Genomic DNA, 24,308 nt, shown 5'->3' with positions numbered 1-24,308 from the left:
TAAGCCAAGAAGTTATAAATGCTTTTAAAAAATTACTTTTCTTAATTAGATACTTTTCTCTTTCTAATCATTCACATATACAGAGTTCATGCTGTAGATTCTGATGAGTTTATATAGGGAGGGGACAAAAATCTAAAAGAATGCTATTAGAAAAATATTCATGAAGAAATATACTTAATATACTGTAAAATTGGGTATTTCGGGAATTTTTTTTTAAGAGAAAGTAAGACATTGATTGACTTTAATAACCTTTTTCAGAGGGTTGTTTAAAAATTTAATGGAGAAAAATCTTTATTTTCTTTCCCTAATTTTAAAGGAACTTTTTTCTAACATAGAAAAAAAATGTGTTTACTGCTTTCAGTCGCCCTGATAAAAAGCATCGTATGGTTAATATTGAAAACTCCAGGCATCGAAAACAAGAGCAGAAGTACCCTCAGCCACAGCATTATAAGAGGGAAGGTAAATGGCATAAACATGGTCGAAGTAATGGAAGACACACGGCAAATCTTGAAATAGAGTTGGGGCAGTTACCTTTTGACCCAAAATATTGAACATGATTAAGTAAATTAGATAACTTTAAGAGAATTGTGGATGTTCTCTACTCTGTTCAGTATTGAAAACTAAAACTGAAGTTACCAAGAAGTCAATGTCTTTCATCTCTAATTATCAGTTTGGTGAATTTTAACACTGTTAACTCAAAAGCATCCATAAAAGCTTACTAACTTGCATTTTCTTTGTAGTTTAGCTCTCTGCTGAATACTTTTGGCAATGGAAATAAGTTTGGTTGTAGTTTTACCATTAGAGAAGCCAGGCATGCAATAGGTTTTGTGCATGAAATGAAGTTTCCTTTCGTTTTAAGGTAAGACAAGCTCAAGTCATATATGACAAAGTATAATTAACACTGATATTTGTTAAATCTGGTATTGAGTTGCCTTGGAAAAAGTACACTGTGATGGAATTTCATCTCTGTTAATGTTTTATAAACTTGCTTCATGTCTTGTCTTTGGGTTCAAAAGCCCATTGACTTGTGAAGAATTTGCTGCCTTCTTAATGAGCTTGCTGACTTGTTCATTTGTGAAATTTCTTGCACACATGAATATTGTGGAAGGAAAAAATAAAACTACACCATGGGGAAAAAAGGTCTTTATTGACAATGTAGCATTGTTAAGTATGTGATTTTACTGTTGTTCTAAGAAAATGTCTTTGATTATTCTCTCATCAAAAGAGAGATCACACAGTATCACTTGGCAAGAGTGGCTCATATTGTTTGTTGCTTGCTATTTCTATAAAACTTGTCCAATTTTTTAAAGAATCCAAAAGTTTCAATATTTTCAAAAGTAAATGCAATTTCTTCAAGAAAGATATGTATGTTTTGAAATCTCATCTTGAGCTGACTTTTAAATTTTACTTCTTTTCATAAATATATATATGACTTCCAGTTCGGCCCGCAGGCAAGTGAGTGTGGAAGATAACAGCAGTTCTCTTGTAGCCATTTGTAATTAGAAAGGTCTTTATTTCCTATAAATGTACAATTAAAAAAAAAGTTACTTTAAATATAGGGTCACATTTGAATTGAAGGTTTTTAAAGAAATTTATTTTAGTTGCTTAGCTATATTAATCTGGTTTATTTTTTTTCAACAACTTGTAAATTATAATAACCAAGTTAACTAATCAATTTATTTGATAAAAAAATGAAATTCCAAGGATTTGAATGGATTAATGTTAAGAAGGGGGAAAAACCAAATTAAAGCAATTTGGATGAGGTATGATAGCATTTTAAATACCACCTTTATCAGTGGAAGTTTGAGACCAATATATCTTGGAAGTTTCCAAAAGTTATCTTATCTTTTACTTACCTCTTCTAAAACACTGAAGATGATTAAGTGAGTAGGCAATAATGTATTATTGGAAAACTCTTGATTTAGCCAACTTAATGGATTTAAGTAAAAGTTATCTGCTTCGTCAAGATAATTCTCTTTTCCATTCAAGTCTGGGGGACACTGAAGAAATCTCATCGGAAGTGGACAATGTACATGGCTGTGGGGAAAAAAAATTTCAAAGGATAAAAAAAGAGAACATTAAAATTGTCCAAAATCTAAGGTTCTTTCATAGCATATATAATCAAATTGGGATTCTAAGCTTGGGAGAGAAAGCCCAGAATGAGTCTAGTATTGTTTATTGTAAACCAAACAACATATGCCTAAATTTGTAGTTAATAAATGACAAGGGTTCTCCTCCCCTTTTTATTCTCCCCCTTGGTTTCATTTCAAGCAAATATTAGGTTGAATTCAATGCAAATTGGAAAAAAACCTTTGATAGAAGAACTAACCTAATTGATGGGCAGTTTAGCAACAATAAAAAATTCTTTAGCATATAAAAAATTATCCTAGTCATGCAATCTAAGGTGGATTTAACCAATCTGCATTTCTTAAATTGTGAAAGTAAAAATGAAAACCTCGTTTTCTCATTGAGTTAAAATGCCTTAACTAGTAATTCTACTACAGGCGTTCTTGTCATATAAGCCATGAAGTTTTTTTTTTTTCATTGCTTGAAAATTTCTGTAATACTAAGTCATTACTCACATTGACTTTTATAATTTGAGAGATCTTCCTTCTGTAATTCCTGCCTTATGAGAGAAAGGGGAAACAATTCAACAGATATTTGCAAAGCAATGTGAAGAAATGGGAATAGTCATTTTAATATAGATTATACTTGATGCTATAGGAGTGAATCAGATTGCTAAAGGATAATAGGAGAGGGCTAAGGATAAAGCCTCAAAAGATGCCTGTCTCTAGAGATTGGAAAGAAGCTGAACCAGAGAAGAAGACTAAAAGATTAAGAAAAGACAAAAATAGTAAGAAAGATGAAGACTGAATAAAGAAGAGTTGGCAATTAAAAGTCATCAATAGAGCTGTAGCAAAGCAGTTTTTGTAGAGTGGTAGGGACATAGAGGCAGTATTCCTTAAACATTTAGGGTACGAACAGTAAATGAATAGCAGATGGGGAAACGTCAGGGAGAATTTTTTGGTTTTGTTTTTTAGTTAGAAGGAAACCTGAGTATGTTAGAAGGGAAGAGCTCTGTAGAGGAAAGAGATTTAAATGAGGGGAGCGAATTGGATCAAGGGTACCAGTGGAGAAGTCTTGGCAAAAAGAAGTCACTTCATTTTCAACCTAAGGAAAATAGTGAAAGGAGAATAAAAGATGCTTGGATTATTATCCTGCAATAGTGGGTAGCTGAGCTCAGACTAAATTAATTTTGGTGGAGCCAGCTAATAATATTATCATTAAGCCTTTGGGCATAATAATAGCACTCACTTCACCAGGTAATTGTGAGAATCAAATGAGATTAATATATGTAAGTTACTTTGAAAAACCTAGACATGCACATTTTAGCTATTATTCACAATAACTGTTGTATTTGTGCTTAATGTGGCCTAGAGTTAGGGATTTATATGATAGAAAGGAGGAAGAACTAGAGGGCAAATGTTTTGAAAAATATTGCCATACTGAAATGGATGAATTGTGGTCAGAAATATGAAGGTAAAGAAGTAAAGCCAGAAAAAGGATTGATGGTCTGAGAGAAGAGGGAGGGATCAAGCAAATGGAAGTCAGGATGAGGACAAAAGTCAGGCTTTAGGTTAAGGTAATTGGAAAGATGAAAAGAACAAGAGATTGTAAACTGGGGATAATTTCAGAATTCTAAATTAAAAGACGGTAATTTTCAAAAGATGAGAAGTCCATAAGATAAAAAGGCATTTGAGTTTAGTTAACGAGTAGTTTGAATTTCAGAGAAGCTATATTTCTCATGTTCTATGGAGACTGAGACACCAGTGTTTCTCCAAAACTGGGTTATTAAAGGATGGTTTCTGTTAAGACAGGTGAACTGCATCAGTGTATCTTAGTTGGTTAAACTTCTTGAATGAATGAGCTATTTTATTTTGGTATTTCATATCATATTCTAGAGTTGTTTATTATTCTTTGGTTAAATTACATTGAGTCTTTAAGAAAAATTATTTTAAAACAAGTTAACAATATTAGATCTTAAATGCTATTAAATTTTATTAGGAATGCTTTATTCTTCAACAGTTTGAATTATTTTTTATGTTAGGGGTCAATACTAATATATTTAAATTAATATTTTAAACCTTAAAAAATGATTTGTCATCAGTCAATTCATATCGAGGGACTTAAAAAAAAAAAAAACCCACACATTTTAAAGCACTGCCATTACTGAATTTAGTTACCTGTAATAAGGAGTAGAGTGGCAAGGCATCATTACAAAGACGGAGGCTGAAGACTGATTAGGGGAATTATCACAGAGTTCTTGAATGTGAGTCATAACATCAAGAGAACCACGTTGATGAATCAAACCAGTATAGAGGGCTAGCATCACATTTGATAAAAACAGAAAACTGAGTGCTGGTTTCTTCCACGTTTTCAAGTGATTTAAAGAATGTCCTAGAAAAATATACAAAATGAGTCCAAATTACTAACATTATTTAAGGGGATTTTTTTGTGTATACTTGTGACAGTAACTAATAATGTTAATTTACTGAGGATTTCATGGTTTAATATTTTCTAAAGATTTGCTTGGATGCCCTGATCATGTCTTTTATCATTCTCTAAAACTCTATCTTCATTTAGCTCTCATCTACCTCTTCATTTACTCATCATATCATCTCTGCATCAAGCTGTTCAATTATTTATCTACTTTTTATGTATATTTGTGTGTGTGAACCCCATTGTATCCCGTAGGCTCAGAAGAAATGGAAAAGGGGCCTTAGAAATTCTAGTCCAGTCTCCTGTGAGTATTGTAACTAATGAATATCCCTCGTGGGCACTGAAAATTCTATCAATGTTCAATAAAGATCAGTGATCATTATGATTTGTGTCTGGGATGCATATTATATCTAAGTTGTCTTTAATACATAAAGGAAATCCACTACACATTTTGGCATAAAATCTTAAATGCTATCCAAGAAAGGAGACTTCTGTAAAGCTATTTGTCCTTATTGAAACTAGAGATTCCCTCTATTCCATCTTTGACACATGGCTGTCCATCTTTCAGTAATGTATATCCAATGCTTCATAAAAAGCATTCCATTTCAAGTTTGATAGCTTGAATTGCTAGGAAGCTCTTATTATATTGGATTGAATCTTATTCTCAATTTATCTTACAAGATCTCAAATGGAGAAGAAAAAATTGCTGATTAGGAGCAGCAACCATTAATTTTAATTCTGTCAGAGGAAATAAAATTTTAATTTTATTAATTTTAATTTTTGAGATGTCTAGGTAAAGAGCTCTAAAATAACTAGCATCATTATAGACAAATTTTGGGGAAAGGGGTTCCACTTGGACTTACAGTCAGAAATTTGTGACAAACATGCTTCAGATGAAGGGACAGTTTGTGGTACAGTGGATAAAATGGTGGGCCTGGAGTTGGCAAAACCTGAGGGCAAATCTGGTCTCAGACATTTACTACCTAGGCAAGTTAGTTAACCTTGTTTGCCTCAGTTTCCTCATCTATAAAATGAGCCAATTAAGGAAATGATAAACTACTCCAGAATCTTAACAACCCCCAAATAGGGTCACAAAGAGTTGGACACAACTAAAATGATAGAATTAACAATCCCAGATGAAATAAAATGCCTAATTTTTATTCACTAAATATGGTTAAGTATAGTATGTTTAAGGCACTGCCTAGGTGCTAAGGATACAAAGATAAAATAGGACTTTAATTTGTGCTAAGGATACAAAGATAAAATAGGACTTTAATTTGCATTCTTAATTGTATCTTTATTTTTCAGGGAAGGTTCCTGGAAAGGATGTTTTTAGTAATAAAAGTTCTCTGATTTGGATCCCTTTGGCAGCCTGGTAGTTTCTGAATTCTTTCTCAGAATAGTATTTTTAATTGCATAAAATAACTACAAAGAAAATTATGTGAAATAAAAAAAAAATTTTTTTTAAACTATCCTGATAGCACTATTTCCCCCTGTTCCAATTAAGAATCTCTATTCAGATTCATTTCTATGAGACACATAGCCTAGGCAGAAGGAAAGTGGGCTGTAGAAATTTAGATGGGATGACTTCATAAAGGTTCTGGGCTGAGAGCTGGGGAAGAACTCTGCCACTTTGCCCTGGTAGCAACTGAAAGATCACTTTTGGCAGAATTGGACATAGGGACTCATTTAGAAAGCAAACTTCAGCTAATCTTGATTTCAGTTTAATCATTTCTTGCAAGCGAGCCAGTCTCCATTCCAGCGTCTTCAATTGAGTTGCCTTTAAGTGCCAACTTTTGGTGAGGCAAAACTAGTCGTCCTGCCACTTTTGAAAGCAAGAATGGAAAGAAGATAAATGTACCACTAACTAGCTTCTTAATAATACAAATAAAATTTGTAGCATACCTTAAATACCCTTCATTTCTTTCTTTTCCTTGATTCTGAATAGCTTAGGCACCCTTTCTTTAGGAAGGTTTATATGGTAAATACTTAGGGTTTCCTACATTTACATACATTTGGCCTGGAGTATGTTCTCCCCCCTACCCTTTCCCCCAGGAAATTCCCTGGTCCAAAATCCAAATCAGATCAACTCCTCTAGTCACTTAAATCCTACTTGCTTGCAAGGATATGCTCATTCCATCCTGCTAGTGTATGTTTAAGAGGACTTGAAGCCAGATCTGCTCTTTGGTTTACTACACGAGAAACTGCTCTGTTGTCTGCACATATCTGATCCTAACTAATATCGCTACAGTGGTTTTGTAGAATTAGCAGTGGTTCATAGTTGATCTGCTCTGGAGTTTCCAAAGTTAAAATTAAGATGATATGGCTTAAAAATTTTCCCTACTCTAATTAGCTTTTAAAAACTTAAACAAACCCACATTCATGCTCACTTTGGTCTCTTACTACTTTAACTTGTGTAAGTCTTGCAAGCTCCTATCCAAATTTAATGAATATTCATTCTAAGGAAATTTAAGAGACACTTCATGGGAAGAAAACTGGCAAAATTCAAATAACCAATGCCAGAATTACAAATGCTTAGGGATTATATAAATGCTAATAGTTCTATTTAAATGTTATCAATGTTGGTCTTCATCAGTGTCTGGCAATAACATTATGGCTGTAGGACAGTGATAACTGTTAGGTGTTCAGTCTTTATTGAAAATAATTCTAAAGCAAAGGCTAATTTTAAATTCTAAAGCCTAAATTATTTTGGGCAAAGAGGTATGAGCTTGGAACAACATAGAGACTAAGAAAAAAAGGAAACCTTAAGAAATACATTTTACTTAAAAAATTTTTTTAATTTAATTTTCTGTTGTTGTGTCCAGAATTTAACTCCATTTGGTCAGATCCAGTATTCATGTAGTTGCAATTCAGTTCAATCTAAACATTTTGATAAATAACTATTAAGACTACTAAATTCAGGGCATTGGGAGGCTAAGTTGTTGGTTATAGAAAGATAGATACAATATAGTACCTTCTCAAGTATAGTAAAGGCAAAGTTAGGTGCACACCAGCTATCTACAATGCAAAGGAAACTGATAAATGAAAAAGCCAGGCAAAAAGCTATGAGAAATTTGAGAAAAGAACAATCAAATGACTTCAGCTAATTTGAGAATTACCTAATCAAAACTCTGCTGTTTATGAAGTGTAGAACTAAAAGTTATTTGTATTAGACACAAACAGTGATACATACAGAGTGAAGATAAAGGGCTGGAGCAGAATATATTATGCATTAGGTGAAAAAAAGAGGTTGTATTAGACACAATTCTCTAGGTGCTACTGGATAATTATATTTATGATGCCTTTATAGCCATCTGTTTCTAGACCATGCCTAGTGCCATTATCAAAAGCAAAGTGCCACTGATCTCGTCTAGCCCTTCCAAATCCGTACCCTCTAAAGCTCCTGAAACAATGGATCTTCCTTGTCATTTTTTGTTCTTCCTTATATGTTTAATTAAATCAGACGTTTCTTAATATTCACAAAAAACTGATGTGGGAAAAGGTGCCTAGTGCCATTATCAAAAGCAAAGTGCCACTGATCTCGTCTAGCCCTTCCAAATCCGTACCCTCTAAAGCTCCTGAAACAATGGATCTTCCTTGTCATTTTTTGTTCTTCCTTATATGTTTAATTAAATCAGACGTTTCTTAATATTCACAAAAAACTGATGTGGGAAAAGGTAAGAGATAATCGTAACTTTCAAAACCTTTTTTGCTCTTGACTACTTCAGATGCTGTTATTTTATGTAATAAATTAGCATGATGCTTTAGTGGTCTATTGGATCTTTTTATGAAGTTAAACTTAGAAACTCATTCTAATGCTATAACTTATTCCAAAGATCATGCGTGCTGTAAGTTTTAGAATGGACTTAGATCAAAAATAATAAAATTCTTACCTGATATAAGACAGGTGTGTCTTTTGTGTTTTTAATATTACATATGTCTAAGCCAAAATAATCTTGACCAAATTTTAAGCACCCAAGAAACTGAAGTATAAACACACTAAACTACTTATCATTTGAACTGGGTTCTGCTTCTCTCAGGACTGAGTTGAGTTTTTTGATCTTAATAGTTTTAAATGATCTCTAAATCACCATCTATATTTTGATAGTATCATCCTAATCATTTGAAAATAAGCCGTCTATCTCAAAACAGGCACATTTCCATGGAAGGGCTTAACTTATGGGAACAACACTTATTCTGCACAGTACCATTCTTCTTCCCAAATTATTTATTTATCTTTAGGTCTCCTTATGACAATGATACTGTTGACTAGCAGCTCTGAAAACAATTCCTGACTAGGGAAAATCCCAAATCTATATAAAATGAACTATTTCTCAGAATTAATATTCTAAAAACTGTTATATGTCCTTATGAACAGACTATAACTTGAGCAAAACAGATGTGAGGGAATAACTGAATAGCTGTCTATAGGCATGGGTGACAAGAATGGAAGAAAAAGAGGAAGTAAAAAAGGCTACAACTCTTAGAGGAGTGTTGGATCTGTCTATACATCTTCACATTTTTGACTAGTCAAAGTTCAGATTTTGTGCTGGTGAACTTGGCAGTTTGGATAGGTTACAACAAAAAAGCTCTATACTTGTCGTACTATAATGAGTTGCACTTAAGGGATACTTGCTAGTTTGTCTATACTATGAGTGGGTAGTTATCTTGTTATAAACAAATAAATTTAAACACTGTTTCCTGCTATTTCATTAATATTAAAAGTTTGTACAAGATAAAAATAAGAGGAAGCCAGATTTATATTTTCTGTATATGTACATATGGATGTGTGTGTATGTGTGCATGCGTGTACACTGGGAGGTATAGGCACAAGATAATGTAAAGCTATTCTGATTAGATATTGAAGTAATAGGAATGAATTCCAATTCGTGGTTAAGTGAGGATTGGACATTTAGATGGCACAGTGTATATAGTACAGGGTTAGAAGTCAAGAAAACTCTGAAATCAAATCTTGCCTCAGACACCCCCTAGCTTAGGTGACTAGGTTAAAATCACTTAGCCTTGTCTGCCTCAGTTTCCTCATCTATAAAGTATGCCGGAGAAGAAAATGACAAAACACTCCAGTATCTTTGCCAAGAAAGCCCCAAGTAGGGTCAGAACAGTTGGACATGAAAGAAACAGCTGAATAACAGAAACGAGGTAAATTTACTTTAAGGGAAAAAAAAAGGATATTTTAAAATTTTGAGACTTGTCAAGCATGACTAATATTTTTTCAGGTAAATGATAGTTTCTATAATAAGCTAAAGTACTTACCACAGAATACCATACAAAATGGTAAAATTGGATAGATAAACCTGAATTCTTTGTGGCTCAACAAGCTGTAATAAAACAAACATTACAAAAGTTTTAAAACATTTTTTCTTACAGTAAATTAATAAATGTGTTAAATGCTGCAGAAAACAATTCTGTTAAACCTATTATAAATTATCAATGGGAAATTCTAAAGAATTTTGTATTATGTTGAATTACAAAATACTCTATTGAAATTGGTGGGGGAGGTCTTAAAAGCACAGATTCTTTTGAGTTGCAAGGGACCCAAAAGTTATCCAATTCAACCGCCTCATTTTTTGAGAAGTTAGGAGAGTTAGCCAGGGTCATACATCTACTTAAGTGTCTGAAAGTGTAATTTGAATACAGGTTTTCCCAACTCCATATCCAACATTCTATGATCATATTGCCTCTACAAGTAGAATAATATCATATAAATTAACATGCACTAGATGTTAAATTTTGTACACTAAAATAGCAATTATTCTGTAGAGACATTAGTAACTTTTTTATTAGCAGTGATCACGGCTCTAACTTATTTCAATGTTACCCCCAGGATTCACATAGACCATCCTTGGTGTTATAAAAATGGAAAGAAATCAAAAATATTTTACCAGAAATAAATTACCAGTGAGTACCAGATGAGACAAAAGCAGAGAGTGTATTCAGAGGACAAATTTAAATGCCTAGTGGCTTCTCTAGCTAGTCAAGTACAGCTGGCTAGTATCCAAATTTGAGAATAGCTGAAAAAACTCCTGGGGATCCAGGGGCTAGGCTTCAGATCTCAAAGAGCTTATGTGTTCTTCTGTCTTTTAAAAGATGGCAGCAAAAATCAATAGCAAAGATGCCCATTGCAGAGCTTTTTTAACATGTTTTCAAGGGACAGCAGTGACTCAGTATGTATAGAATATTATATAAAAAAGCATCAGAGATATAAATTGCCCATGTCACATGTTTCTTGGAAACCCATGTTCCTTATGTATATGTCCATTAAATAGTATAGTGGAGACAGCAATAGTATAGTGGAAAAAATGCTGTGTTGTCAAAGGACTTGAGTTAGATACCAGATCTGTTATTATGCATGTAACTTTAAGGCCTTAGTTCTTACTCCATAAAATGTGAGAGATTAGATGAAATCTAAGGTTTTTTCTACCCTTAAATCTATGATTTTATAATCCTATTCCCAATGTATGTTCCTTCTCACTGGTGGCATTGTAACAAAGGAAGGAAACAAACATTTACAAAGAGTCTACTTTGTGCCAGGCACTGTGCTGAGTCCTTTACAAATGTTAGCTCATTTGAGACAATTAAGAGGGCTGTATACTATTATCTCTATAAAGTTGAAAAAGGTGAAGCAGACAGAAATTAAAATGGCTTGTTCTGGATCATACACCTAATGTTTGAAGCTGCATTTGAACTTAGATCTTATTGATTCCAAGCCCAGCAGTATATCCACTAACACATGTAGCTCTTTAAAAAGGGTACCTGTTTATGGAAGTGAGGAAAATAGATATTTTTTTTATTAGTGATTGGTAAACATATTAGTGGGGAATTTGTGAATTATGGTTTTTTGTAGGACTTGAAATAGCTTTCAGAGCATCCATGTGTAAGGGGAGGCTCCAAATACTATATTTGAATACTCTAAAGCTCACTGGTACATGCATTTGCACAACAGCCCCAGTATGACTCTGTAGGTGGTTTTCAAGAATTGCTCTGAACAAAAATTCATCCCTCTGGATGAAACCTGAGATTTCCCTCTGGAAAATCCTTTTTCACTATGTACTGCTTTTTATATCTTTTATAATTTATGATTGTTTTCATGTTACAAAATGTGATTTTGTGCAGTAGAAGAAAATTCAACTAAATTAATGAATTATCTTTTATAAGAAACTTTGTATTTCTTGGTCCCTTATTTGTTTTTAGCATTAAGAAATGATTAAATAATTCATCTCTCCTGGTTCACTAAACAATCCCTGATTAACCTAAGCATTAATGAGTTATTAAAAGATGATCCAATTTACTACACAACTGAGCACATTCTTTTTTTGTTTGTATTTTTAAAAAGTTCAAGAAAAAATAAAGTCTTACCTATAAACCAGCACTGTCCATACTATAGCCACCAAAAGTATCTGATATCTCCTTACAGTTAGGAAGCATCCATGAATAAAGAAGGGTAGATGAGGGCCTAAGATAACTGGAAATCCTTGACAGATATACCAGTGCCATGGATGAGATCCATAAAATTTACCCAAGTTCTTTAGCACATTAAACTTCAAAAAATTAAGTTGAACAAATGTCCACTGAAATATGTGAAGGGAAAAAAAAAGTTAGAAATACAACAAAGCTGTTTGAATTTTGAGCATTTTAGGATCTGACACAATCTCGACCAATCTGAAGCATCAAGTTCATTTATATCTTTAAAATATGAAGGAATAGTTTCTATAATATTGGTATCCAAAAACTAGTTCTGTGTTTATACCTAATTACTTTGAGGACTAAATCATTCCTATTATTGATATCTTCATAATCTTTATTTTTCTGGCCTGAAAACTAATATGCCAATTGAAAAAAAATATAGTTCATAATGTTTTTTGGCATTAATTAGCTTCCAGTAAAATTTTACCTAGATTTACAATTTTTAACAGATTCCTAAGTTTGTAATGTAACGTTTATACACAAAATATTAATATTTAGTAATGGTCTGGTGATAAGACACACATATCACCAGACCATATTTTATGTGTGTATGTATATGTATATGTATATGCATAGATATGTAATAAGCTTTATGTATATATGACATACCATATATAAAATACACTTCTATGGATCTATGCTCTCACTGATGTGGGTACTCTCCCTTGAAGACTGAAACCTAGCCACTCTACCTTGTACATCTGTCCCTATCCTCCCGTAAAACCTCCAAAGGTGAGGTTTACCAGATGAGTTGGAGAGTAATCTTCTAAGAGTTTTAACATTATTTGTATGGGCTATTCATCTGTCAGTTATCCTTTTCTATGAGACATTCCACCTCTGAGTCTGGTTATATATCTTTTGATGAAATGACTTAAATCACTTTTGTGCATGATTCATTGGTAACATGCTACAGTACATTCATGTTCATCAGGCATCTCTGTTGTCATCTATATCTATATGTCATCTCTTTTCTATTGAGGTTCTGCCCTGGACATATTCCATGGCAGCGTCTAGCACCTTTGGCAAGCATACAACTGTTTTATGACTTCCTTGCTACCAGAATGTTGAACAAAGTTATCTTAGTTTTTGCATCTTTTAGAAAAACTCATATAATTTTGATATCAGCTGAGGAGTCATGAAATTGGGGGAGATGCATTAAGGTGGATCATCATTGAATGAAATACTTTTTAATAGTCAACAGATAATAAGCATAGTAGGATCTTATATTCTCTTCATCTTTCAGTCAACTGTTTATAAAGAAATTTACTGTAGAATACTACAAAAATCTACTTTTCCTCTCCCTGTACCTTATGAGGGGATGTCCTCAATAAATATATAGGTTAGTCTCTTAAAATTTTATAAAAAATAGGAAAGTAGGCATAGGACTTCATAGTACTGATTTTTAATCATATTTTTTCTCCAGTAATAATTTTCCCTCAACATACAGCATCATCATCTTTCTGATAGCTTGAGAATCAGTTCCTTGATACCTTTAATACTGGGTTCCTCTGTCACACTCTCTCTCCATATTTGATTTGTTAGAATTTCTCTTTCCATTTGCTTTTCCTTAGTGCTGTTTCTGTCCTCTAATGCAGCACTTCAAGAACTACAATTCTTGTTCTAGAGTCCAAATATTACATTTCAGTTTGACTGCTGAAGAAATAAATTAGTTACTGAAACCTTGATGGAACTATTCCACTTTTCATCGACTGACTTTCTCCTAATCTTACCCTTAAAATGCTCTTATGATGATTCTTGCTTTTCCCTCAACTTCTCAATGTTTTATGAAAAGGATATTGCCCATGATCTTCCAAGTCATCAGTCTTTGTAAGATTTTACAAATGAGTTTATATTCCAAACCTTTGCTACTGGCTACCAAATCTCTCTGCCTACAAGATCACATTTTCCCCTCCAGCTCAACTTCTCCTCAGTTTCTAGAACTGGCCACCTTATTTTGTTGACTAGTTATCACATCGTTAAACTTCCTTGGAAGATTGAGAGTCACTGTTGATATTCTTTTTCCATTTCCCATTTTTCACTATTAATAAGTTGGTTTCAATTATTTAGGTTGGAGATGTTTTTGCTATATTTAATTTTTGTCTCCCAATTTAAAAATTCTGATCTTTGTTCTACTAAACTGATTTCCTGACTAGTCAGACTGCTGATTTTAAAATGACTTCCACCTATATCACTAAATAGTTGTTGCCGGCATGTTAAAATATAATAATTTTCTTTGTTTTTTTTTTTTAAACATCTACAACTTCCCGATTATTTTCTTAAATGAAGTATCCATCATATGTGGGTAAAATGATTCTGTGTTTTACATGCCTCTGAACTCTTTGCTTCTCAATTTTGGGTCATATTTTCCAACATTTTTTGCTACCTTTGTATTGAAGTAAATGAATAATTAAAGTGTATATTAGTTTAATTTGAAGGGTCTTAACTTTAATAGAATTTCTTTACTCTTCAACATATACAACATGTATTAGAACATAAGTTATATTTATTTTCATGGCAGTCTTTTCGCAAATGTTCATAATAAACATGGTAATATAATAACCATCCCATGAAGTTTCTTGTTACATTTAGCTCTATTTGCCCAATATTATGCTGATTCAGGTAATGCTATCAACAATCAAATTAATGTTTATGGACAGTCTAAAAACTGATTTTAGTACCTTTCATCTTCTTTTCTGTTATGTTGCTGCAATTAGTGTGGAAGTAAATTGCAGAGAACTGAAGATCATTTTGTATGGAGACATGCCACTTATTTTAACTAAATGGAATGACTGCTTTCTTACAGCATATGTATCTGATGTTTTTAAGGAAGTGAAAGTAAATGACTAATCATTAGATGTCATTATTTAAATCCAATAACTTTGATTAATCCGAATGAGATTGAGGTGATGTAATTCATTTATTGGATGAATAATAATATCTTTTAGTTTCAACTTTTTTAACTACACATACAAAACTTTAGTATACTTCTCTCACTGATTCATCTACGAAAGACTGATAAACCTACTGAATTGCATTAAATTATAACCTATTGGGTTGAATTGCATTGGACCCTAAAGTATACTTTGGAAGTTACTTTTTTTTTTTTTTAAAGTAATTATCAGCTGTTTTTCTTATGTTCTATTTTTTGTCTTCAAAGTTGAAGGCAGAAAAAAAAATTAGGATTGAGAATTCTGGTTAATCCAGATTTGATTGTTCCAAATTTCAAATAGCTACTTAATACATTTAGACTCACCTGACCAAAAAATATACGATCAATTATCAAAGAAAAACCCAAAGTGACTAGCCTGGAAAAAAAAGTAGATAAAAAAATGATCATTTGCTTTAGTCTGAATCTACTACAAATCAAGTATCTGCAGTTGTAAGTTTAAGACATATGTGTTAAACCCTTTCATCCTCTGCTACAATATCCAATAAATATTTTCAAATCTTCAATTAGCTTTCACTGATGAGATATTGCCTTTAATCATTTTGAAGTTTATTTTCGTTTAAGCTAAATTTTAAATTGGTTTTAGTTGAACGTAGAAAATGGTTTGGCTCATGCCTTCAAAGTTTATAGTATCTCAGAACATTATCAATATCTCATTGTGGGATAAAGATGGCATAGAATAATATATAGCAAGGTGTATTTGGGGCCTAGAAATATTTAATACTTTTGTAAATGATGTGCTCAAAATACTTAAGAATATTCATTATATTTTTAGGGAATCCTTAATTGTTTAGGGGTAGCAGGATCTTGAATGACTGGAAAAGAATTCAAAACAATTTTGATTAATATAAGAAATTCCCACCATAATCCAAATCACCTATAGGCTATTTGCTTACAAGCCTTTTCAATTTGTTACCAATAATAATACTGATTCTAAATGTTTATTGAGATATTTTAAATGATCATTTAAGAGTTAATATAGAATGGGGCAAATTCTAAATTTAAATAGGATGGCATAAAAAAGAAGTCTTTTATGTAAACAGTATTTATAGAATGATATTTAGATAGCATGAAAAAATGTTCACTTTTTTTGCCTTCAGAAAATACTGTACAAGTTTGAAAGATGTAATTAAAAATCTACTTAGAATGCATATTCTAAGTTAGAAAGCTGACACTTTTAAAGAATACTTACCCAACAGGTATAAAATGCTGTAGAACAAGATCAAATTTTTTCTGCTCTTGCCAGAAATGTCTAAAGAGCAAAGGCACCCATGGAATGACAGCCGTTGGACGAATAATGAAGGCAAGTGCTACCAGGGATGAGTATATAAAACTATAAACAAGTAAAATGTGTCAAAGCTCTAATATATTTCTCTATTTTGAGAGCTGATTATCTTTCAAATTATAATATATAAAGAATATTAAAAATGAATACATTTTCTTCTTGTTAAAAAAGTTATTCCCATGTTTTAATGCTAATGTCTAGTTTATAAAATATACACAAATATAGCTTAATAGCACACTATTTTATACTGTCACTAATTCCCCTTTTTATTAGTACATGAAACCAATCATTACATTTATTTTTTCCCTAAGGCAATTATAACTTTCATTCTTATCTTTCAGTTAAACACACACTTATTTTTCTCTTCCTTCTATATCATTTGAAAAAAAGAAAAAGCCAAAACCTTATAATAAATATGCATCGTTAAGAAAAATTCTTGCATTGGCTATGCCCAAAAATGTATTTTTCATTCTGCCACTAGCCTTCTAAAAATTATTCTTCATCAAAGAATAAAGGCCTTATAAAGCAGACAACTGGAAGGACACTTAGAATTCTGAAGGCACGGAAATTTTTAAAAAATGATATAAACATTACTCTCAAAAAATTTTTTTTCTATTCGAGGAATACTACACACATGTATATTAGTAAATATAAATCAGTTTCAGAAGGAAGAAAGCACTTGATAAATATTGTAAATTTTGATTTACAGTAAATGTTGATCAGTTCTACTAGTTTTCAGGATGCAATAAGAGAGAAGAGTTTAATAATAAATTACTATATTTACTATTTCCAGTTTCCTATAGCATGAATTAATAATTATATCCAAAAGTCTAATTAAAATAGGATGCCTCACCTATTCACAGACTTTGAACCTTCCAGTGGATAGTAGAAAAGAGCAAAGGTGGTGAGAACAGTCTCCATGGTGTTTGTGAGAGTTCTGGTACAGCAATACCATGTAAACCAAGAACACAACTGGCAAAAGAACTAAAAACAATTATATGCAATGGTGTGTGGAGGAAGGAATGAAAAAATAGTGCTAAACCTTTTCCTATAGAAATAAGCACACAATTCTACAGTATTCTAGAAAATTGCCATATTTAACAGATAGTAAACAATTATCCACATCAAATATTCATAGATCATAAGATTAAAAACTGGAAGAGATCTCTAATCTAGCTTTCTCCATTTTGCAAATGAAGAAACAGGCCTCAGAAGTAAAATGGCTTGAGCATCAAATAAAAGTAAATAGCAGAGCTGGGATTTAGTGGCTTAAAAAGAAACTCACACAATTTAACAACCTTTTTGGTAGTCATTTTTGTAGTTTTTATTAATCTAAAAGCCCAGCTGTATTTTATAGATAAGTTCAATAAGGTTAACTTCTTAATGATTTTAAATCTTTGAAACTGAATTTCTCTTTGGAGATACTGATATTACTAGTACTTGACAGCAAGTCACATACTTAGTACATACTTTGTTGAATGATTTCTGATCAATGACCTACAATATACTTGTCTTTGTTTTTAACAAGTGTACAAGATTTATTGGAATGCCAAACAATCTCATAAAATATTTAAAGCCTTATGTTCATGGTTCTGAAATGTGCTTATTTAAATGGCAAATTCTGTTTGTTTTTTGAAGACAACTAAGTGTTAAACCGGCAACAGTTAAATTGATTCATTTTATAAAATTTGAAATTTAAAATTTATCATTTCCAAAAGCATCACTAGGGAATAAACTAGTTGTACAATTTCAGGTGCTTATAAATGATCCTAGAAAAGTCAAAAAGAGAAATTTTAGAGTTCTTTCTCACCAAGGGAAGACCCAACAGAAAGGGTTTGATTAGTATATAACAATAATGTTTAAAAGTAAATCACATAAATCATTTGCTAGCCAAAATGTTACGATGTTTCAAAAAATATTTTTGACAGATCAAACGAATTCATCTTTTATAAGAATTACTCAGTGAGACTTCCTAAAAAAACCCCAATAAATTACTACACAATTTACTTAAGAAGTAGAAATATCTTTATACTAAAATCCTAATGCTGAGGTTATATGATCTAATTGAACTGTATACTAATTCACAATTATGCTATATTAATGTTTATACTATTGATTCATTCATAAAAAAAAAAACAAGCTTTTTTTACTTTTGGGGTTTTAGAGGAAAAAGAAAAAAATTCAAATCATGACATTTTTTATTTCATCTTTTGGTAGATGGGAATACATGGGGAGAATAATTGTGAAAAAATTACACTAAACAGTTCTATGCTATATAGATAATTTTTTTTAAAGCATAAGATGTTTACATCTTGTATCTTTATATAACTCATTTGATTTGTACCTTTCTCTTTCCCACAAATGAAATTTATAAAGTATGGTGGGTAATTTTCTGGCTTAAGCAACATGTAATAGTAAAAAGGAAAACTACTCTTTAGGTATCTATAAGCCATGTATCATAAATCACATTTATGGTACATAAGCACTAATAGCTCTAATATTTTGGCTTTTTCTATCATTCTTCTAGTTCTGAGTAGACCCCTATATTCAGGATTTGAGACCTGGATCCAATTTTAATAGGCAACTAAGAAGAAATAAGGAAGTGAAAAAAACATCAAGGAACAATCTTGAGGAATTTAATATAGTGGGCCCTTGATTATTTCATATTTATATATGTATATGTACATATATATATATATATATTTCTTGGGGGAAATGAAAGTATTAATAAATCCCTTAACCCCTTAACTCAGTGGTTTTTAAAAAGAACAGAAGTAAAGTTAGGCAATTAGAATATAATGGAAAGAACAATGGATTTGGCACCAGATTTCCTGTGTTCAAATCTTATTGTATTACTTCATGTGATATTAGGCAGTTCCTTCAATTACCTCATCTTTAGAATGATAGCATTGAACTATATGATGTTTGAGCTTCCTCTTAGCTCTAAATCTTAAGATTTTGTGAACTTAGAGGGAAAATGTCTATAGTTTTGTTAAAATATTATATGTTTTGTAGTTAGCAGTTGCAATAGCACACTTTGAGTGCCCCTTAAAAAAAGAAATGAGAGGAAGATAGATACAACAACTGTTTATTGATAGGTTTCAAGAAGATCATTTATATGATTATACGAGTTACTTTCTGGAAAAAAAAATCATATGTATGCATGTGTGTACATGTGTATACAAACACATGTGGTATAGTGGATAGAATGTTATTCTTGGAGTCAGGAAAACCAGATTTTGAATTCTACCTCAGACATTTAGTAACTGCATGATTTATTTACTGTTTATTGTTTATGAATATATAAACTCTAGGTTTAGAATTCTATATTCCTATATATTCTATATATATATATATATAGAATTCTTTTTTTCTATATTTTATATCCACATGGATTAGAGAACTAACTTTAAAGAGATTGGGGAAAGACATACCACCCATTTTGCCACTTCTTGGTTTTCTAGTTGCCTCACCAATGAGTAAAGCTTCACATCTGCTAGAGCAGATAAAAGTGCTTGGGCAAGTCTAGGAACCCAAATCTAAAAAAAGAAAGGAAAAGAAAAGTCTATTGTACAAACTGAAAATAACAAACAAAAACAGCTATTAAAACTGGTTCAACTGGCAGCCTAAATGGCATACTTGACCTACCACTAAGAGAGTAGAGTAATTTACCAGTTGAAAGGCATGAAAATGGAGAAAAGAACAATTATCATTTAATTAGGAGGTTTGGATAGTTAACAGTTAAAAATTAATAAGGTCGGTACTTTAATATTAATCTGATAGTAAGTTTGGATACTTAATAGTTAATAAAATTAATCTCACTAATATGGGCACTCTCCAGCAGACTAGTTCTTTCACCCTTGGCTATTACTATATTAGTGACAAATAAAAAGGTAACACAAAAAATATAAGCAGTATTAGCTTTTAATTTGATTTTTGCATTTGCCATTTGGGAAGTATTTTAGTTTTTTTTTTTTTTTTAATAATGCAATTATTTGAAATAAGGGTAAAAAAAAAAAGGGCTTCTGGGAAACTTAAAAAATGTATTATTGGTCAAAATAACAATTCCCCCCACAGTCTCATGACTTATCATTTGGAAATCTGTGATTTGGCTCTTTAATGAACTTGAACTAGCCAGTTATAAGGCTATATATGTAGTAATCACTCACAAGAAATTAACTTGTCATTTTTGTGTCCCTTTTTATGTGCATAATATATTTCTGAAAAGTTATCTATGTTTAAATTTTACAAATAAAATTGTTTTTCCATTAAAATTCTAGAGATGTTTTATCTTCGATTGTCAATAACTTTCCTAAGTTAAAAAAAAAAATATTTTTGGGAAAAAGCCATCTGTGGTGACTTTTGTAAATATTACCCTATGTTTATATAGTCCTTTGTAAAGCACTTGTACATACTTTAGGAGAAACAATGGAAAAAGTCACAAGAGCTGTTTGGTCTCTGCTTTAACACCTAATGGTAGTGTGATGAGCTAAGTTACAAATAACCTCTCTGAGCTTAGTTAATTCACTTACAAAATAGCAATAATACTTGCATGCAGTTCCTGTCTATCAGGATTTGTTGTGAGGAAAGCACTAACATAAACCATGAAGCTTTCTATATTTGGGGGTTTTAAATTAGGTTTTCTTTAAGCAAAGCTGATATATATTGAATCTTATATTAGATTCTCACTTAAAGAGTGATTAATATATCTCAGGTCTTTGGGATCAAGAACCTCACAGCTATGATATGACCTATAATATTCAGATCTTCAGCACTGAATCTCATTGAAACAAACTTACATTGTGTAAATATTAATATGTTCAGTTGCTATATGACCTATTACAGAAAAGTGAAATAAATCTAGCAGTAACAAATAGCTTGGTTACTTTTATTTAAACTTACCAGCAATTGGACACTATCTTTTGTGAAGAGATACAGAATCTTATAAATGCTTGCAAAGATTAAGGGGTAAGAGAAACCTCTCAAACCTTCAGCCCATTCCCAGGTCAAATAACCATAATTAATAAAATTAAGGATAAAATGACAAACAATACTGAAATATAAAATAATTTTCCTATTCATTCTCATTTCCAAATTAAAATAAAAATTCTTTGATTCCCTTTTTTAAAATGAGAATTCTAGGAATTCCCCCCTCCCCCCCACTTTCCCCTTCACTATCCAGATTCCAAGTTAAAAAGATCCATAGCATATTTTCTACTTAGGTATCTTCCCACAACATATAGCATATTGGTGCTTAATGGATTACTGTGGAATATTTATTGAAGCAATTCTACCCCTAAAGAAAAATACAAAAGGTGGATTAGAGAAAAATCTAAGAGAATTGAAAATTAGGTTAAAATATGTGCTAGGGGTTGAACATAATTCCCAAAACATTTTTAATCTGAGGGGAAAAAAACAAAAACAATTCTAAAGGATATTTGAAAACCATGTGATGTGCAACTTCAAGAGACTGCCAATATTCATCAGGAACAAAGCTTGTCTGGACTAAAAAGCAGTTAAGTATTCTTAGAAATATGGTAAACAAGACCAGGTAAATGTTTTCACCAAGAAGATCTGAGAAAGCAAAACCAACAGTTGCACTAAAGTTAAACAGGTTAATTTCCCCAACTTTAACTTATTTTCCTAGAGACATACAATTGAAACATTTTTAGTAAGTAGCCATTATTCAGGTCCTAGAGATCTTGGCCCCATCTATCAAGATCATTTCTTAGAGCTGGCCTAGGAGAGAACAAGTTTCTATGGCCAACTCTAATAACCTCACTAGATACCACTGGCCTTGGAAGGAGGATGTTCTCTAACATCTCTGTACACAAAATTCTATGAGAATCAACATGGAGCAGTAGCAGGAGTAAGGAAGAACTGGGTTCAGATTCAAGTCTTGCCTCTTATTTTTATTTATCCTTGTTTAGTAGCCTTAGAGTCTCCAAATTGTCTCCAAAATGAAGGTAATATCCCCATGGGACAGCCCCATGGGGGCTGTAAACTAAACTTAAAAAAGTTACAATAAATTGATCCAAAAAGGAAAGATGACCAGCAATGGGATTATAATCATCTTTTTATATCATCCCCATAAATATTAACCACCATATCCCTTTTAAGGCCCTCGAAAGAATGAGCCATAACTTACCTAAACCTAAACCTTAGTTGAGCTTATCACTAGTGTTCTTTTTCTTTTCAATGGAAGGAGGAACGAAGACAAGAATGGTTTGTAATTACATTTCATATACCCCAAAGTACCCCTTCTTCCAAATGTTTTCTGGAGAGTACTACTGTCCTTCCAGTAACAGATTTTTAATTTTATCTCCTTTATTTCACCTCCCTTATCAAACCAGTTGTCAAGTATTTTTAATAACTTTTTATTGACAAAACCCATGCCAGGGGAATTTTTTACAACATTATCCCTTGCACTCACTTCTGATTTTTCCCCTCTCTCCCTCTACCTCCTCCCCCAGATGGCAAGCAGTCCTATATATGTTAAATATGTCGCAATATATCCTAGATACAATATATGTGTGCAGAACTGAAGAGTTCTCTTGTTGCACAGGGAGAATTGGATTCAGAAGGTATAAATAACCCGGGAAGAAAAACAAGAATGCAAATAGTTTACATTCATTTCCCAGTGTTCGTTCTTTGGGTGTAGCTGCTTCTGTCCATCATCAGTCAGTTGGAACTGAGTTACATCTCTCTGTCAAAGAAATCCACTTCCATCAGAATACATCTTCATACACTATCGTTGTTGAATATATAATGATCTCCTGGTTCTGCTCATTTCACTTAGCACAAGTATTGTTAACTCTAAAACATCTTTTCCATTAGGTTCCTCTCCAAAATTATGTAATTTCAAGGATTTGTGATCAAATGGGATGAGATTCAATCACAAAAATCTGTAGACCACTGTCCTAGGCAATTCTCTGAGAATAAGCTGAAGAACCTGCTGACTGCATTGGTGGAGGGGATAGTCTCCCTGAGATTATTTTATGCTAATGAAAATACAGGGGGCAAAGTTGGGAAGATTAAATTTCATAATTTATTTGCATATTTTAAGTAAAGATGCATTTTTCCCACCCAAGTTCATGGACCCCCTTGGACCGTCCCCTTTTATGAACTATGAATAAGATTTTATATTTATTCCTATTTAATTTTAACCTATAAGATCTGCCTTTTTTTTTTTTTTTTTTTTAAAGGCAATCAGTTTTAACTTGCCCCGGGTCATAGGTTAGTGTCTGAGACTGAATTTGAACTCGTTTCTACTCCAGAGCTGTTGGCTCTATTCATTTCGTCACCAATCTGGTAATTCTGAACGACTTAACTAGGTACGGAGGGTGACCCCGGATCGTCCCCAGTGCCTAAACTCTGATGGATGCTAACAAAGTGGAAAAGGTTTACGGCCTGGTGGAGGCTCATCCCCACTCCGCACCTTAAGAAAACTACAGCCCCTTGTGGAAGGCGCTGGGGTCCAAAGGCTCCCGGTTAGTTCCCCATGGCACCAACTGTTTTAGAAACAATCGAGGTGAGGTAGGGAGGGAGATGAGGATCAATTTTCTGCTGGAGAGGGCGAGGACGCTGGCGATTCTTGGGATGAGAGGGGAGAAAATCAAGGCATTCCAGGCATACTAAAAGGGCGAAACAACTCACAATTATTACAAATAATAAACAATATGGAAAAGGGGTCGGGGAGGAGGGCGGTGCAGGGGCTTTAAAAGCTCGCGGGGTAGCCAGAGCGGGAGCCAGGGCCTCGGGGTCCTAGTGCCCCCTGCTCCCAGCTCCGAGCCTCGAGCTGCGCCGCGCCTCCTTCCTTCCCTCACCGAAGCGGCTTCCAGTGCGCCCTTCCGGGGGGCTGCTGTACAAGACAGACTTTCTCTTCCTCAGCTTCACGGTCTCAGGGGAGCTGCTCCGGTGTCTCCTGAAGAAGAGGCTGCCCCCAGGCCGCTCCATGTCCCTCTCTCTCCGCCGCGTGACCCCCAAACCTCAGTGGCTTGGGTGAATGAAAACGCCTGTGGCTTCGCCTTCCGCTCTGCTTGGCCCCTGCGAGCCGCCGTCGCTGACAGGCGCAGGGGTGCCTGGGAAATC

At 33.0% G+C, this 24,308-nt stretch overlaps 2 protein-coding genes across 6 annotated transcripts in view; one reads left to right on the top strand and one right to left on the bottom strand.

Moving 5' to 3' along the window:
* The window catches only part of CCPG1 (cell cycle progression 1), a 59,649-nt gene extending 58,510 nt beyond the window's left edge, over positions 1–1,139 (top strand). For all 5 annotated transcript variants that reach the window (XM_051980688.1, XM_051980684.1, XM_051980687.1 and 2 more), the window contains one exon: positions 362–1,139. In XM_051980688.1, the coding sequence (XP_051836648.1) occupies positions 362–551 (190 nt within the window). In that variant the 3' untranslated portion in view covers positions 552–1,139. The remainder of the gene's footprint in view (positions 1–361) is intronic.
* Positions 1,129–24,267, bottom strand: PIGB (phosphatidylinositol glycan anchor biosynthesis class B). Its single transcript, XM_051980696.1, has 12 exons — positions 24,044–24,267; positions 21,660–21,791; positions 21,120–21,241; positions 19,652–19,756; positions 17,071–17,201; positions 16,125–16,265; positions 15,239–15,290; positions 11,878–12,089; positions 9,775–9,839; positions 4,245–4,458; positions 1,857–2,037; positions 1,129–1,518 (listed from the first exon to the last, which is right to left on the bottom strand). The coding sequence occupies exons 1-12, from the start codon at positions 24,171–24,173 to the stop codon at positions 1,405–1,407; spliced, it is 1,599 nt and encodes a 532-aa protein (XP_051836656.1). The 5' UTR covers positions 24,174–24,267; the 3' UTR covers positions 1,129–1,404.
* Positions 24,268–24,308: the final 41 nt, after the last annotated feature.

This window comes from Antechinus flavipes, chromosome 2 (genome assembly GCF_016432865.1).
Source record: "Antechinus flavipes isolate AdamAnt ecotype Samford, QLD, Australia chromosome 2, AdamAnt_v2, whole genome shotgun sequence".
NCBI lineage: Eukaryota > Metazoa > Chordata > Mammalia > Dasyuromorphia > Dasyuridae > Antechinus > Antechinus flavipes.
Note: the sequence above shows the minus strand (reverse complement) of the source record. Positions and strands in the feature narration are given on the sequence as shown.